Below are 13,326 nucleotides of genomic sequence, written 5' to 3' on the forward strand. Positions count from 1 at the left end.
TGCAAAGGGAAATCATTAAGACAAGAACAGATGGACACATTACGATGTGAGAAGAACTTGCAGACTAAGAGCCGAGTGGGGATAGGGTATCAGTGTGTGGTATAGTAAGGCTTAAGGGTAGAGTTTTGAAACAAGAGTCTACTGCACTTAGATTTTACCCATAATGATACATGAATGGTTATACATCAGCTGCAATTAATGTCCAAACTATATGAAAGAGTGGTATTTTGAGTAGATTAAATTATTATTATTAATATTTTTTTACTTACCTTGCAACAAACGTCCAACCTTGTACAAATGTACACCAATCACAGCCGAAATCCCATTGGCCTCAAGAAAGGCACGAATATGCCCTCGGGTGGACAACTCGTCATTTTCCAGGAAAAGGCAGCTGTGACCTTCGGCAATGAGATGATTTCTGGTACAATCAAATCAGAAATTAATTGTGGTCGATTAGCGACCCCATCATGCCATGAAGGAATAAATCTCAGAAAACATTGTTACAAGGAACCTGGTCACAGGAGTGGGCCATTTGGCACATCATGCCTGTATTATATCCAAACCCTATTAACTTTATCTGTCAGTTTATTAGCTTCGTTTTATTTGGGAGGGGGTGGGTGGGAGAGTGGGGTTGACATGTTGATGAAAACAGTGGGGGTACAGGGACATCATCAGATTCCAGGGTACTATTTGTTTATATTTTTAAAGATGGAGGGGTTTGTAGGGTGAGGAGTGAATGAACACCGAGAGCACATTCACATTTCAACGAGACCCTCTCATGGATATCACAATCGCAACACAGGTAGATAATCACTCATCCATACCTAAGCTAATGACGAGTCCTGTAACTATCTATGTTGGCCTACCCATCGATCCCCCCAATTTTGAGCCCCCCAATTCCAGTTTAAACTGATCTACCGTTTCTTCATACAACTATCGTGCATGGGAGACTGCTCCGTGCATCAAATACTCTGAGTGAAGGACCCATGCTTTACTACCGTCATAGCTGTCTTCTTTCCTCTCAGGCTATGACCCTTGAATATGTCACTGTCCATTCTGCATTTACTTTCTTTCCTTCATAATAGTGAATATCTCTGTGAGATAAACAATTCATGTTTTGTTCTGTATGTGCCAACACTTAAAACATGTTGCTGTTGATGGTGAACGACAGGAATGTGGACACGAGTCCGAAATCAGAAAATGCAAACATTACGGTACCTCTGGCAAAATGAACTAGAAAGTTCATAGAACACCTTACCTCATGCAGTTTTGAGAAAAAGGACATGGGGATGGTCTTTTCAACTCTTGCTTTGCATTTCCGAGCACAATCTATATTTCCTACGAGCCACGATTTGGTCTGAATCTCGATATTCCCCAACGCTGAGAGAACGACGAGTAAATTTGGTTGGTCGAGATGGTGTAAAATGGCATAATATTTTGTCTAAGTACTGCTAAACTGGAGGTGTTTTTTTGTTTTTATTGAAGTGATGATGTGATTTATGTCCTCGTGTTCAAATATATAATTGAAAAAAAAACAAAAGTTTTACAGGCTGTAAAAAGAAAAGCAAAATGATTTTGTGAGGTTTACCACCGTTGATGCAGCGTCTTTTACACGTTACATCAGTTATTCATGCCCGTTTGTGTCCTTTATAATGTCGTTAAAACAGTAAGTTTCCTGTTTGGAATGATTTTCAATTTTGTTTGAATGCAAGACAGGCAAACAAAGTAAAACAATTACCTTACTCCTCCATGCGCATGCACGCTTGGGCCGAGATTTCGTACAATTTGCCAAATTCAGAGCCAAAGTACTGCTAAACTGCAGGTTCCTGTTCAGATTCATGGGCAAAATATACAATTCAAATGACATCAAGTAGTTCCTTGATCATAGACTGACTTCTGCAAACTAACCGAAATAGACAAAGTGAACCAATTGCTTAACCCCTCTTTGCGCTTCAAGCGTGGGGTAATGAAGAGAAATATATTAGACAACAGTATTTAGTGATTGAAGGAACCCGCGAGTGCCATGTAACTGAAGCCTTCCATCACTGGCACATTTATTACAACATGTTGAGTTAAGTACACGAGCTACAATAGTCTGAAATGTCAGGTGAAAACAAACATCGAAGCAGGTTTCAATCATTCACTGTGAACGTTAAGGTATAACAGACTTTCCTACCTTTGTGGCCAGCATGGAACAGTTCAACCACCAATATCCCTTTGCCCAGTAATTTTACAACTAACACCGACTGTAATGTAAAAACAATGGCTGCAGACAACACCAACTTCCAGACTATCAACAGAAGATGTTGACATTATAATATTCATTCCCAAATGAATCAATAGCTTTGAAAAAAGGAACAAGCAATATATTCTGATGCACAAATGCAGGTAGGTGTTTTAATACACAAGTGCAGGTCCGAGCAGGCTCAACAGGCAAGCGCGAACATACATTTTATATGGAGTGAATTACTACCCGCACATTTCATCGGCATTTTCAAGCAAATTATTTTGTCCTTTTCACAAGTGAGGTGAGTGTCAGCAAGGAAGTGAGAGCTATCGATTCTCACAAGGGCTCTCTGGACAGGAATGACATCCCAAGGTTGAGCAGTGTTAATATGAATAAATGATTGTCACAGCCATGGGTAAACAAGTGACATTGCTGCTGATGTCGAGTCTTTTCTGTTATCAAAAAGCCTGATCTCTGACCATCGGTTTAGATTCTGTTCCGTTCACTCAATTTTTGATATGCTATTTCTCCTCTATCGGCAATGGTTTCAAGCCCAAAATCTCAATGAAGAGTGCAGGACCATTTCCTTGGACATATCTCAGGCATTAGACATGCTGATATATCCTGCTTTGCTTGCAAAGCTCACTGCATGTGGCAGACAAGGCCACCTTAATTCCTAGATTTCTGACTTCCTCTATTTAAATAATGAACGTATTGAACTATCAATGGCATACCCTTCTTCCCTCTCCCAGCTGGAGACTGGAGTTCCCCAAGGCAATGTTTTGAGCCTAATTTTGTTCCTCATCCACTTAAACAATCTCTCTGATGCTCTTTTTTTTCTTTTATTTTTACAGACTCCTCCACATTGTGTTGTACAGTACCCAATCACACTGCTATACAGACAGCAGCTACAGCACTCTGCGGATGTGGAATTGATTAGATGTTGGTCTGACAAATGGAACATATCCTTTATTCATGCAAAATCTCAGTCTCACCTTATCACTACAGAATGATGTCCATGTCAAACTAACCCACCTATATCCATGGTCAGCCACTGGAAGAGACTCAGTCTAACCTTCTCAGTCTCACCATCAGTCATGACCTCTCCTAGGCTCGCCACATAGCAAAGCTGGCCTGCAAAACCAGGCGCAGACTGGGTATCCTCCGTCAATCAAAGTCTTTCCTTGGAAAATCAGAGCTACTCATGATCTACAAGGCATGTACAAGGCTCAATGGAGTACTGTTGTTCCACATGGGTTGGCATTACATCCGTCTCCAGGAATCTGTACGTGGCTCCCAAAGCTTTCCACATTATTTCTAAAGCACAAGGTCTGTTGCTTTCACATCACAGGCAAGTCAGTGGTCTCTCAGTTACCTACTGTCTATTCTCCAACAATGCTCACTCTGCTCAGTCCTCCGACACAACCCCAGCAACTCCAGGATGCACGCGTTCTTCCAGAAACCCCCTCCTGGTTAAAGTTCAAAAATCCAGGTCGACTGCACACCTCAACTCATTTGTTCCTCACTTCTCCAGTCTATAGAACCACATTCAAGAGGTCATTCTTTTCAACTCTTCCATCCAGGGGCTCAAGCAGGCAGTGTACTATGACCAGGTGTCCCCCTCCCCCCTCCTGACCCATGATGGTCTTCATTACCTCCCATTAACCCTTCCTAGTCTGGTGTTGGCTCAGTGGTTAGGGTGGTGGCTTGAGATCCAAGGGTCCTGAGTTCAAGCCTCGCTGCCCGCTGAATTACTTCACCAGGGGGTTGACTCAGCTTGTCATCCTTCCGAGGTTGGCGAAATGAGTACCAGTGTACTGGTCCCGGTATACACCCTGGTTAGAATAAGTATACCATATCTCTGTGTGTCGTAAGAGGCGACCAGGGTTGGCGTCAGGAAGGGCATCCGGCCATAAAACATTGCCTCAAGAAAAAGCTAACCCCTGCACAGCAGAGAAAAATGGCTGTAAAAACGGTCTTTTTTTTTTTTTCCTCAAGGTTATATGTCCATTCATTTCATCAAATGAAGGTTTGCGGTGAGATTTGAAAACGTGTCATCCTTCTGCATGAGCCGAATCTTTTTATATACAGAGATATATAATCATGACACCAGGGTCAGAACATGCGCATAATTTTAAACCATACAGGCCATAACTACCAACAGAACCTGTGATTTTAATGTTTTCAAATGTAGGGCATGCACGCAGGTAAATTGGAAATATAACGCAATTTGAGCAACTATAAAAGAGTACGTTTTAAGTTTACTTTTCATCAAAATAACTTGACATATTACCCTTTTGCTGTACAAGATCAAGGCTCACAGAAGAGTGACGAGCCGGAAGTCTCATTCACTTGGTTTGGGATGTCTCCTCACTCGGGAAAGGGTGTGGAGGCATCTGGTACATTCGAGGGAGGGGGTGGAGGAACGTGCTCCAATTACTCAAAGGGGAGTGGTGGGGTGAGGTGTTGCCCCTCCTCCAACTCCCTTCTTCCAACCCCCCCTCCCCCCCAAATGACATAAATAACAAGGAGAAAAAGACATAAAATGTCACAGCCCCTGTGGTTTCAGTAATTTTGTTGTACTGAGTTAAAGGGTAAGCCCATATTTACAAGATTTATGTGTATGCGCAACTAACTTGAGTGGTAAAGGGACATGGAAGATTGCATACAATTGGGTTATTCGGTCATGAATATGAATGACGTAGGTCACGTAGTTATATTGCACAAGGGTCATGTGACATGTATGACGTTTTTGACTGTGAATGCAAATTTTGCATAGAAGGGATTCAATTATCACATATTTTGGGGGAGACATACTGAATTACACAGACAGTATTGCATTGAATAATATTTATTTATGTACAAATAAATTGTATAACTGAAGACAACAGAAATTCATTCAGTTGAAGACAAATGCTTTCTGATCAGTTTTTAATAATGTGGGAGTGAGGTGTTTTTACCCCTCAGCCCGAATTGGCTAAGGGGTATTGTCGTCATAGGCGTTGTCCGGGCGTCCATCCGGGCGGGCGTCCGTCTGTCAACTTTTGGTTTCCGTCAATTTCGAGGAGAACGCCTTGTCCGATTAAATCCATTTTTGGAGGGTATGTTGGGGTTGAGTAGAGGAAGGTTCCTTTCGAAAATGGGCGCGCTGCGATTTTCAATGTGGCCTCCATGGCAGCCATCTTGAAATTGGTTTCCGTTGATTTAGAGGAGAACGCCTTGTCCGATTAAATGCATTTTTGCAGTGTGTGTGTTGGAGTTGAGTAGAGTAAGGTTCCTTTCGAAAATGGGCACGCTGCGATTTTTACTAGCCGCCACGGTAGCCATCTTGAAGTCTGATTGATTTTCGATACGACGTCCAACGTGCTCTAACTGACTGCATCATCATGATATCACTGCTTTCTTTTACAATGCATGGGCTGAGGGGTTACGCCCGCTTTGCGGAGCTATTTTTATAAACTGTACTTAAAGGTAGTTGGGTGAAACTGAAAAGAGTCATCAGAATTTTTTTTCAATTTTCCACGAACGATGTGAAAAAGATAGAACAAGATCGATCGGTAAATGCATGTCCAAGAAATAGTTGAGTATGTGTTCCAGACTATTTTTTTTTTTTTTTTACAACTAAAATGCCCATCTTTGACCAGATCGCAAAATGAAGTGAGGTACACATGTATGCCGTCATGTGTTAAGTTTGTGCCAAGTTTGAACAAAATCGGACCACGCACGTTTGAGTAATGGTTGGAGAACACATTTAAGTAACAAAATGGCCGCCAGTCGGCCATCTTGGATCTGATCTCAAAAAACGATGACGTGCATACGTAAGCCATCATTCATCATGTGTGTGTCAAGTTTGCGCAACATCGGTAAATGCACGTCCGGCAAATGGTTAAGGACGTGTTCAACAAATGGTTAAGGACGTGGTTAAGGGTTTTGTGTTTTTTTATTTTTACAACTAATATGGCCGCCAGTCGGCCATCTTGGATCGAATCTCGAAACACGATGATGTGTGTATAATATATACCATCATGTGTCGTCTTTGTGCAAAGATTGAACAAAATCGGTGTATACAAGTCCGAGATATGGCTGTGAATGGACGCACGGACGACGAGGGACAACCCAGGGCCGGATTTAGGCATGGGCAAGCTGGGTAGTTGCCCAGGGGCCTCCACAACCAGGGGGCCTCCACATATTTCATGAAAAAAAAAACTTGTAAGGAAAAATGTATTTGTGAATGCCTGAATGGTAGTTGGTAGTTAGTGGAACAGATACAAGATATTCATCCTATGTCATTCTCTATCTATTTATAATTCCAGCAATCTGTGTTTCCTAACCTTGTGTCTGTGTTTGCTAACCTAACCGTGTGTGTGTGTGTGTGTGTGTGTGTGTGTGTGTGTGTGTGTGTGTGTGTGTGTGTCTGTGACCGCTGTTTCTCGACAACCACTGGTCTGATCTAATTGAAACTTGCCAGGTATATTGCTGGGGACCTGAATGTGTGCCTCATCAAGGTTTGATATTAATCGGACAAGTGCTTCCCAAGTTATGGCCATTTATTTACCAAAACAATGACAGGACACGTTGCTGTGTAGGCGTGGCCGTTGGGGAAGAGATCCTTAGTTACCAATGATAGGACATGTTGCTTGGCATTTTGCACCCAGCGCGTTCCCCATTACGGGTTACAATGTATGGGCTTCTGGATAGTGATGACTTACTGTATTCTAATAATTTGTCGATTTCTTATGTGCATTTATAGATAAACACAATGCCCCAAACCAGTCGTCGTTTATGAGAGCGAAGGAACGGAGTGTGGTTGTTTGAAAGTTAAAAATTTTTTTTTTTTTTTGCACGTACGGCCACGCACGTACGGGCACGCGAGAGCTAAGGAATAGCCTGTTTGGTTGTTGTTTCTGGCACGCGGTTTGAGAGGTTTTTTTTTTTTTGCACGTACGGCCACACTCATATGGACACGCGAGAGCGAAGGAACGGCTTGTGTGGTTGTTGTTTCTGGAATGCGGTTTGAGAGTTTTTTTTTTTTCATGCACGTACGGGCACGCACTGGTTTTATATGGAAGTCAGTTGACTTCTATGGGAGTATGGGACTTTGCACGTCTCTTTACTATTATTATCCTCAAATTTTCAGGTTACATTTATGGTCCTTGCATTTTTAAGGTTACTTTAATAGTTAGCTTACGTTTGGTTAACCCAGCTTTAGCCGTTTGCACTTTGCTCTGCAAAACTGTTGAGGTATATTCAGCTTAGGATTTTGCAAGGCTCAAGTCTCATAAAGTGCCTGGTGGTCTCATCAGTGGTCTGTAAATATAGGTATTAGGTACTGTTCTAGATTGTAGATTCTATGATTGATCATGATTGACCTGCTTGCTTATTCACTACACTATTCAGATTCTTTATAATTGAAACATGGGAACTTCCAACTTCGTAGATTCTTATAGTTTAATCATGATGTTTAAAGATGTGCTTGCTTGCTTATTTAAATTCTTTATGCTTGAAACATAGGAACTTCGCAAATTCTTATAATCTTATAGATTGATCATGTGCTGGCTTATTCAGATTCTTTATACTTGAAACATAGGAACTAGATTCTTACATGTATATAGATTGATCATGATGTTTATAGATGTACATTTTTAGATCCTCGTGGAGGATCTCCAAGTCTTACTCACGTTGCTGTTTTTCATCTTCTTCTTGTGGAGTTTTTTGTTTCACAGTCTACAGTTTTCATGGAAACTTCCTGAAACTTGGCACATATATGTAAAAATAGCCTGCGCAGACAGTAACCATCTCCAATTTTGAAAATTCCTCCAAGAAAAAAAGTTATGACGTCAAAATATCTCCGCTAAGGCCTTAGTTATTTTATAACTTGGTTTACGGATCCGCCGACAGTATATTTGCCGAAATGAAATATAAATATAAAACACATTTTTAGCCTTTTATATTTATACATTTTCCGCCGAAGGTGCAAAAGTTTCAAAACCCGAAATGTAAACGTCGGCATATATTTTCAAAATATTATTTCGTGCGCATGCGCCAAAATGCCGAGTCGCCTTTAACTGAGCTGTGCAGTAGAGCTGCGCAGTAGAACTGCGCATTCGTCTTCGGTCATGGCGTCTGAGCAGTGGCCAGCGTAGTTCAGATTGACTGTGGTTTCTGGGGCAAAAGTAATTGTTAAGGCCCGGTCACACCATGACGTTTTAGCCAACGTATGCCGATTTTTGAATTTTTTTTCTAAAACGCTGGCACACGTTGATTACGTTATGGGTAAGTTTTGATAACATTGAGAGCACGCTGAAAAACACTGCCATACGTCGTTGTACGTTGGCTTTAAACGTTGTACTTTTTGGTTGTCCTCAAATTTTTTCATGCTTGAAATTTCACGACGTATGCCGGCGTATGACTCACACGTTCCGCTACGCTGGCCACAAGTTGTATGCACGGTCTGCGATCGTTGACAGACGTCAACACATGCTACTTGTAAGTTAATCATAAGTTGCGACACGCCGAGGTAATGTTTAGCGTACCCGAAACTTATTTCTAAACTATGATTAACGTGTTGTTGGCACGTTACGCGATCGTTGCCACACATCGACAGACGTTACTTTTAAGTTACTCATAGGCTGAAAGACGTCGGTATAATGGATCGTCCTTGCGTCAGCGTCCACGGCCACGGCCAGGACACTTATTTGCAGCATTCTTCAAACTTTTCTTCGGCATGACGAGGATGTTCACACTTCGATGTCTAGCTTGGCTATGATTCCAATTGTCCATCGGCAGCGTCTATTTAAAATAGTCGAGTTGGAGCGTTTTAACACGTTCAGAAGAAACGCTTCAAATTTCCAAACCCCAGCGTCAAAAAACAAAGGCGAGTGACTGCAATTTAAATCGTTCATTGTAAACAATGAAAATAGCTGAGTGGTACCGTTTAAAAGTCGTTGAGTGTAAAAAAAAATCAAATTGTTGAGCGCAAGCGTCTACTTTCAATAGTGGAGATGCAGCCATTTAAATCGTTGAGTTTATCATTTAAATCGTTAAATGCAAGGACGATCCATCATAAGCCACACCCTCCCCCTCACACTCACCTACTACTGCCAACATGAACAAACTACTACTAACACTAATACTAATACTAATACTGCTGACATGGACATCGACTCAAAAAGGACTCGAAAACACTGTTGGGTTCCCCTTTTATGAGCAGCATTTTTATATACCAATTCCCAAAACCGCTGGGAACACGTCTTTATATGGCAGTTGTAAGCTAGAAACACGTTCATTTATTTTTTTTTGTCAACCGGAAGACGTCATTGGAATACGTCTACATACGTCGATGTGTGTTGGGACTACGTAAAGAATTGGTTCAAAGCACGTCAAACATAAGTTAGAAATAAGTTTCGCGTAAAAAGACATTACCGCGACGTGTTTAGACTTATGAGTAGCTTATAAGTAGCCTTTGTGGACGTGTGTAAGCGTCCACATATCGTGTGTACAACTTATCCCCATCGCATGCGGAACGTGTGTCATACGCCGAGTACGTCGTAAAATTTTGAACATGTTTAAAATTTCTTGACGTGCTCTACTTACTACGACGTATGATAGCGTACTTTAGCGTTCTACTCACGTATATCAAACGTACTCATACCGTATTTGACGTGCCCCAACGTTTTAGACACATTTTTCTTAGGTCGGCATACGCTGGCAAGATCGCCAAGGTGTGACCGCGATGTTGACACTTCCATTTCTACGGCAGTTATGATTCGAATCGCTGTGCGTCAGCCTTTTAATAGGCTACGTCACGACATCGTCGGCGATGCGTGCAACGCGCTATGCCTAAGTTAGACTATCGTTGGGCATCGGTTGTGTAGGCCGACAACAGGTTCAGCATTCGTTGGTATAAGTTATCTATAACACAACGAAACGTTCTGTGTCCGTTACCAATACGTTATACATAAGACCAAGTCACTATGAATACGTCCGAATCTTTAAAAAAAAACATCAAAAGTTCAACGTAAGCCAGCGTTTTACATACATTTTAATACGTTGCCATCGCTGGCTAAAACGTCAAGGTGTGACCGGGCCTTTAAGAAGTATGTGAGCGGTATAAATTTGAGTGACTGTATTGATGATTTAATCACACGGCATCTTGACGACGAATATTCTGGCCGAATGATTGCATCAATTCAGTGCAGCAGCAGGGATAGTTCGCAGGCTACTCTCAATCGTACCGATTTTGTTTCCCTCGGAAGTTGTACACCGCTGTTCGTATTGAAAGATTTTGGTGCCAAGTACGTCAAAGTTTCCCTGCGAGATGCTGATATTCAGCCTTCAACAGACCAGAAATCAGCCTTTGATGTGCTCATGGGGATGGGGAGACGGTACGATCAGATGCCCACGAAAATCTAAGCTGGTTATGGCTCTGATTGACCGTTTTGAGCGTGTTGACTCCGAGTAGACACCTTTTTTAATCATATCCAGCACTATGCACTGGTGTGCACGCACACATCTATGACTTGGACAGTAATTTTTCTCAACATTGTTTCCATTTGTTTGATGATCCAACAGGTTTCCATAAGAAAAACATGCCAGACTATATTGTAAAAACAAGTTTTAATCCTTCTTTATTGTTTTTCACATCAGATGATACAGTGAACAATGGCATCCTGCATTTGAATGGTTTTCCATCTTCAATGTTTTCTTAGATCCTCCTGGTCTGGGATTTATATTTATCCCCCCCCCCCGCACCTACCCTTGTCTTTTCCATGGAACATCCCAAAAAAATTTATAAAAATATATAATTTCTAAAAATTGAAATTATATTTCGACCTACCGACCCTACATTTTAGCTGAAGAACTGCATAAACCAATAAAATAACTAAGGCCTAATGGAAATCGCCTAAAAAAATTATCTCCGAAACTAGGCAAGCTTTTTTAATTCTGTTTGCGGGAATCGAACAGGGCATTAGCAGAGATGAATTACCGCACATATGATACATCACTATGATGTCATATCAATTCTTATGACGTCATTCCTATTTTCGGATATTTTTTGTTTCACCACCCAGAGTTTTCATCGGATCTTCGTGAAACTTGCCATGCATATGCAGAAAGCCCACGCACATGCGGTAACCATCTCCAATTTTGGAAATTCTTCCAAGAAAAAAGTTAACGTCATAATATCGCCGCTAATGGAAATCGCCTGTACCATTATCTCCGAAGCTAGGCAAGCTGTTTGAATTTTGTTTGTGGGAATAAAGCCGGGCATTAGCACAGATAATTTATCGCAAACCTGATACATCACAATGACGTCAAATTCGTTTTATGAGGTCATCATTAAGAGGATGAGGATCTTAGCTCATTGGAGCTTGTTATTCAGATTCTTTGTTCTTGAAAAATATACTTTATGGATGACTGTAAATATGTCTTGTCACCTTTTTAGTATTCTAAGGTAGGGTGGGCCTCCACTACTGAAGGCTGCCCAGGGGCCACCATATGTCTAAATCCGGCCCTGGGACAACCCATAAGCCCCCCCCCTCGTTTTGGACCAAGTCCAATGGGGGGATAATAATACTCGTTAGGAAGGTTAAAATACATTTCAATCGGCAGTTACCCAAAATGAGTGCAAGGGAATATTTGTAGATGATGAACAAATATGTCTGGAAGTAATGATTTTGAAACATCAGATGTAAATTCAACGGTTTTAAGAAGTCGATATGTTCATTGTGGATTCATTTGTTCTCCGAATCCTTGTTCATCAAACCCAATGAAGTTTGTCGAGTGAATATTTCGGGGGGGGGGGGGAACCCGTGAACGGTTCGTGAAAGGTTTTGTTTTCGTTTCTGTCGAAGCGCGTCAGTGGGGGAGAGAGAATATCGAGGTCTGCGTCAGGAGGGTTAATTATAACCATTATTCACTTTACAGAATAATTATTACTGTTATTATATTGACCGGCGACACACGGAGTTTAAAGCGTTCAACCGTCATTGATTCGAGGGGAAAAGAGAGACAGGAAGGGGGTGAGGACGGAGACAGAGAGGAGAGAGGGGGTTGAGGGAGAGGGATCCTCGTCGCGGGTCACGTCTGGTGCTTCCGCAACTTTCGTTTCTTCTTGATGTGCACAATCTGATTAAAGGCGGCAAAACAAAAGCACGTGACCGTGAAGGATGTTGTGTTTCTTTTAACACCACGTGTCGAGTGCAAGACGGCGGGGAGGGAACGCTCACAGGATTCGCCGTCCAAGGACTTCCTCCTGTGTGAAGGGCGCACACCTGACGGGACAAATGTCGATATACACACCTGACGGGACAAATGTCGATGTACACACCTGATACGCTCGGCGCTTGTGGTGTTTCCTGAGGATGGTGTCGCGGGTACGAGGAGCAGCACTCGCATGTTCCAGTGGTTATAAAACGTGTTGGGAGTCAAAGCATAACAAGGTTAAAACAACCCGGGGTAATCGAAGAAACGTAATTCATACTTTTTTTTTTTACCTCAAACAAGTAATTATTGTTTCTTTCATTCGCAATGGTATTAGTGAGGCCATAAAATCTCGATACCGTATATCGATGTACAGGATAACCCAACTCCATCAAATCGCTTGAACGTGACCAAAAGGTTGCGAATAATTGTGTTGCTAACTACACTGCCGTGGATAACAAACATTGCATGAAAGACAAGGCGATGTGAACAAGGAATAACAAAGAAGTGACGCAGGAGGAAGCGGTTCGGCACGTCATGCACACGTGACACAAACAACGGATGAAACAAGAGGAAGTAGAGATTGCAAACCCTCGCCAGGACTTCGTGTGTGTGTGTGTGTGTGTGTGTGTGTGTGTGTGTGTGTGTGTGTGTGTGTGTGTGTGTGTGTGTGTGTGTGTGTGTGTGTGTGTGTGTGTGTGTGTGTGTGTGTGTCTCTTCCATAAGTCCAAAACCATTAAACCAAGCAGCCTGAACCTTTGTATGCATACTAAGAAAACTCCAAGGAAGTACATGACTGAAAATTGGGTGTTTGGGTTAATTAAAACATCCCTTTTGAAGATAATTAACGGCCTTATTTAAATATATCCTTCATCAGGTGATCCTCCGCCATCTCG

The 13,326-nt window shown here is 41.9% G+C and overlaps 1 protein-coding gene across 2 annotated transcripts in view; it reads right to left on the reverse strand.

Annotated features, from left to right (window-relative positions):
* The window catches only part of GLT1D1 (glycosyltransferase 1 domain containing 1), a 60,375-nt gene extending 47,520 nt beyond the window's left edge, over positions 1–12,855 (reverse strand). Inside the window, exons 1-2 of one of the 2 annotated variants that reach the window (XM_085860279.1) lie at positions 12,558–12,855; positions 270–418 (exon numbers count right to left, since the gene is read on the reverse strand). In XM_085860279.1, coding sequence (XP_085716405.1) covers positions 270–418; positions 12,558–12,625 — 217 coding nt within the window. In that variant the 5' untranslated portion in view covers positions 12,626–12,855. The remainder of the gene's footprint in view (positions 1–269; positions 419–12,557) is intronic. The other variant, XM_085860278.1, reaches the window with a different exon arrangement.
* Between the last annotated feature and the right edge of the window lie 471 nt (positions 12,856–13,326).

This window comes from Eptatretus burgeri, chromosome 16, assembly GCF_056783735.1.
Source record: "Eptatretus burgeri isolate ZD-2024b chromosome 16, Ebu_testis_v1, whole genome shotgun sequence".
Lineage (NCBI taxonomy): Eukaryota > Metazoa > Chordata > Myxini > Myxiniformes > Myxinidae > Eptatretus > Eptatretus burgeri.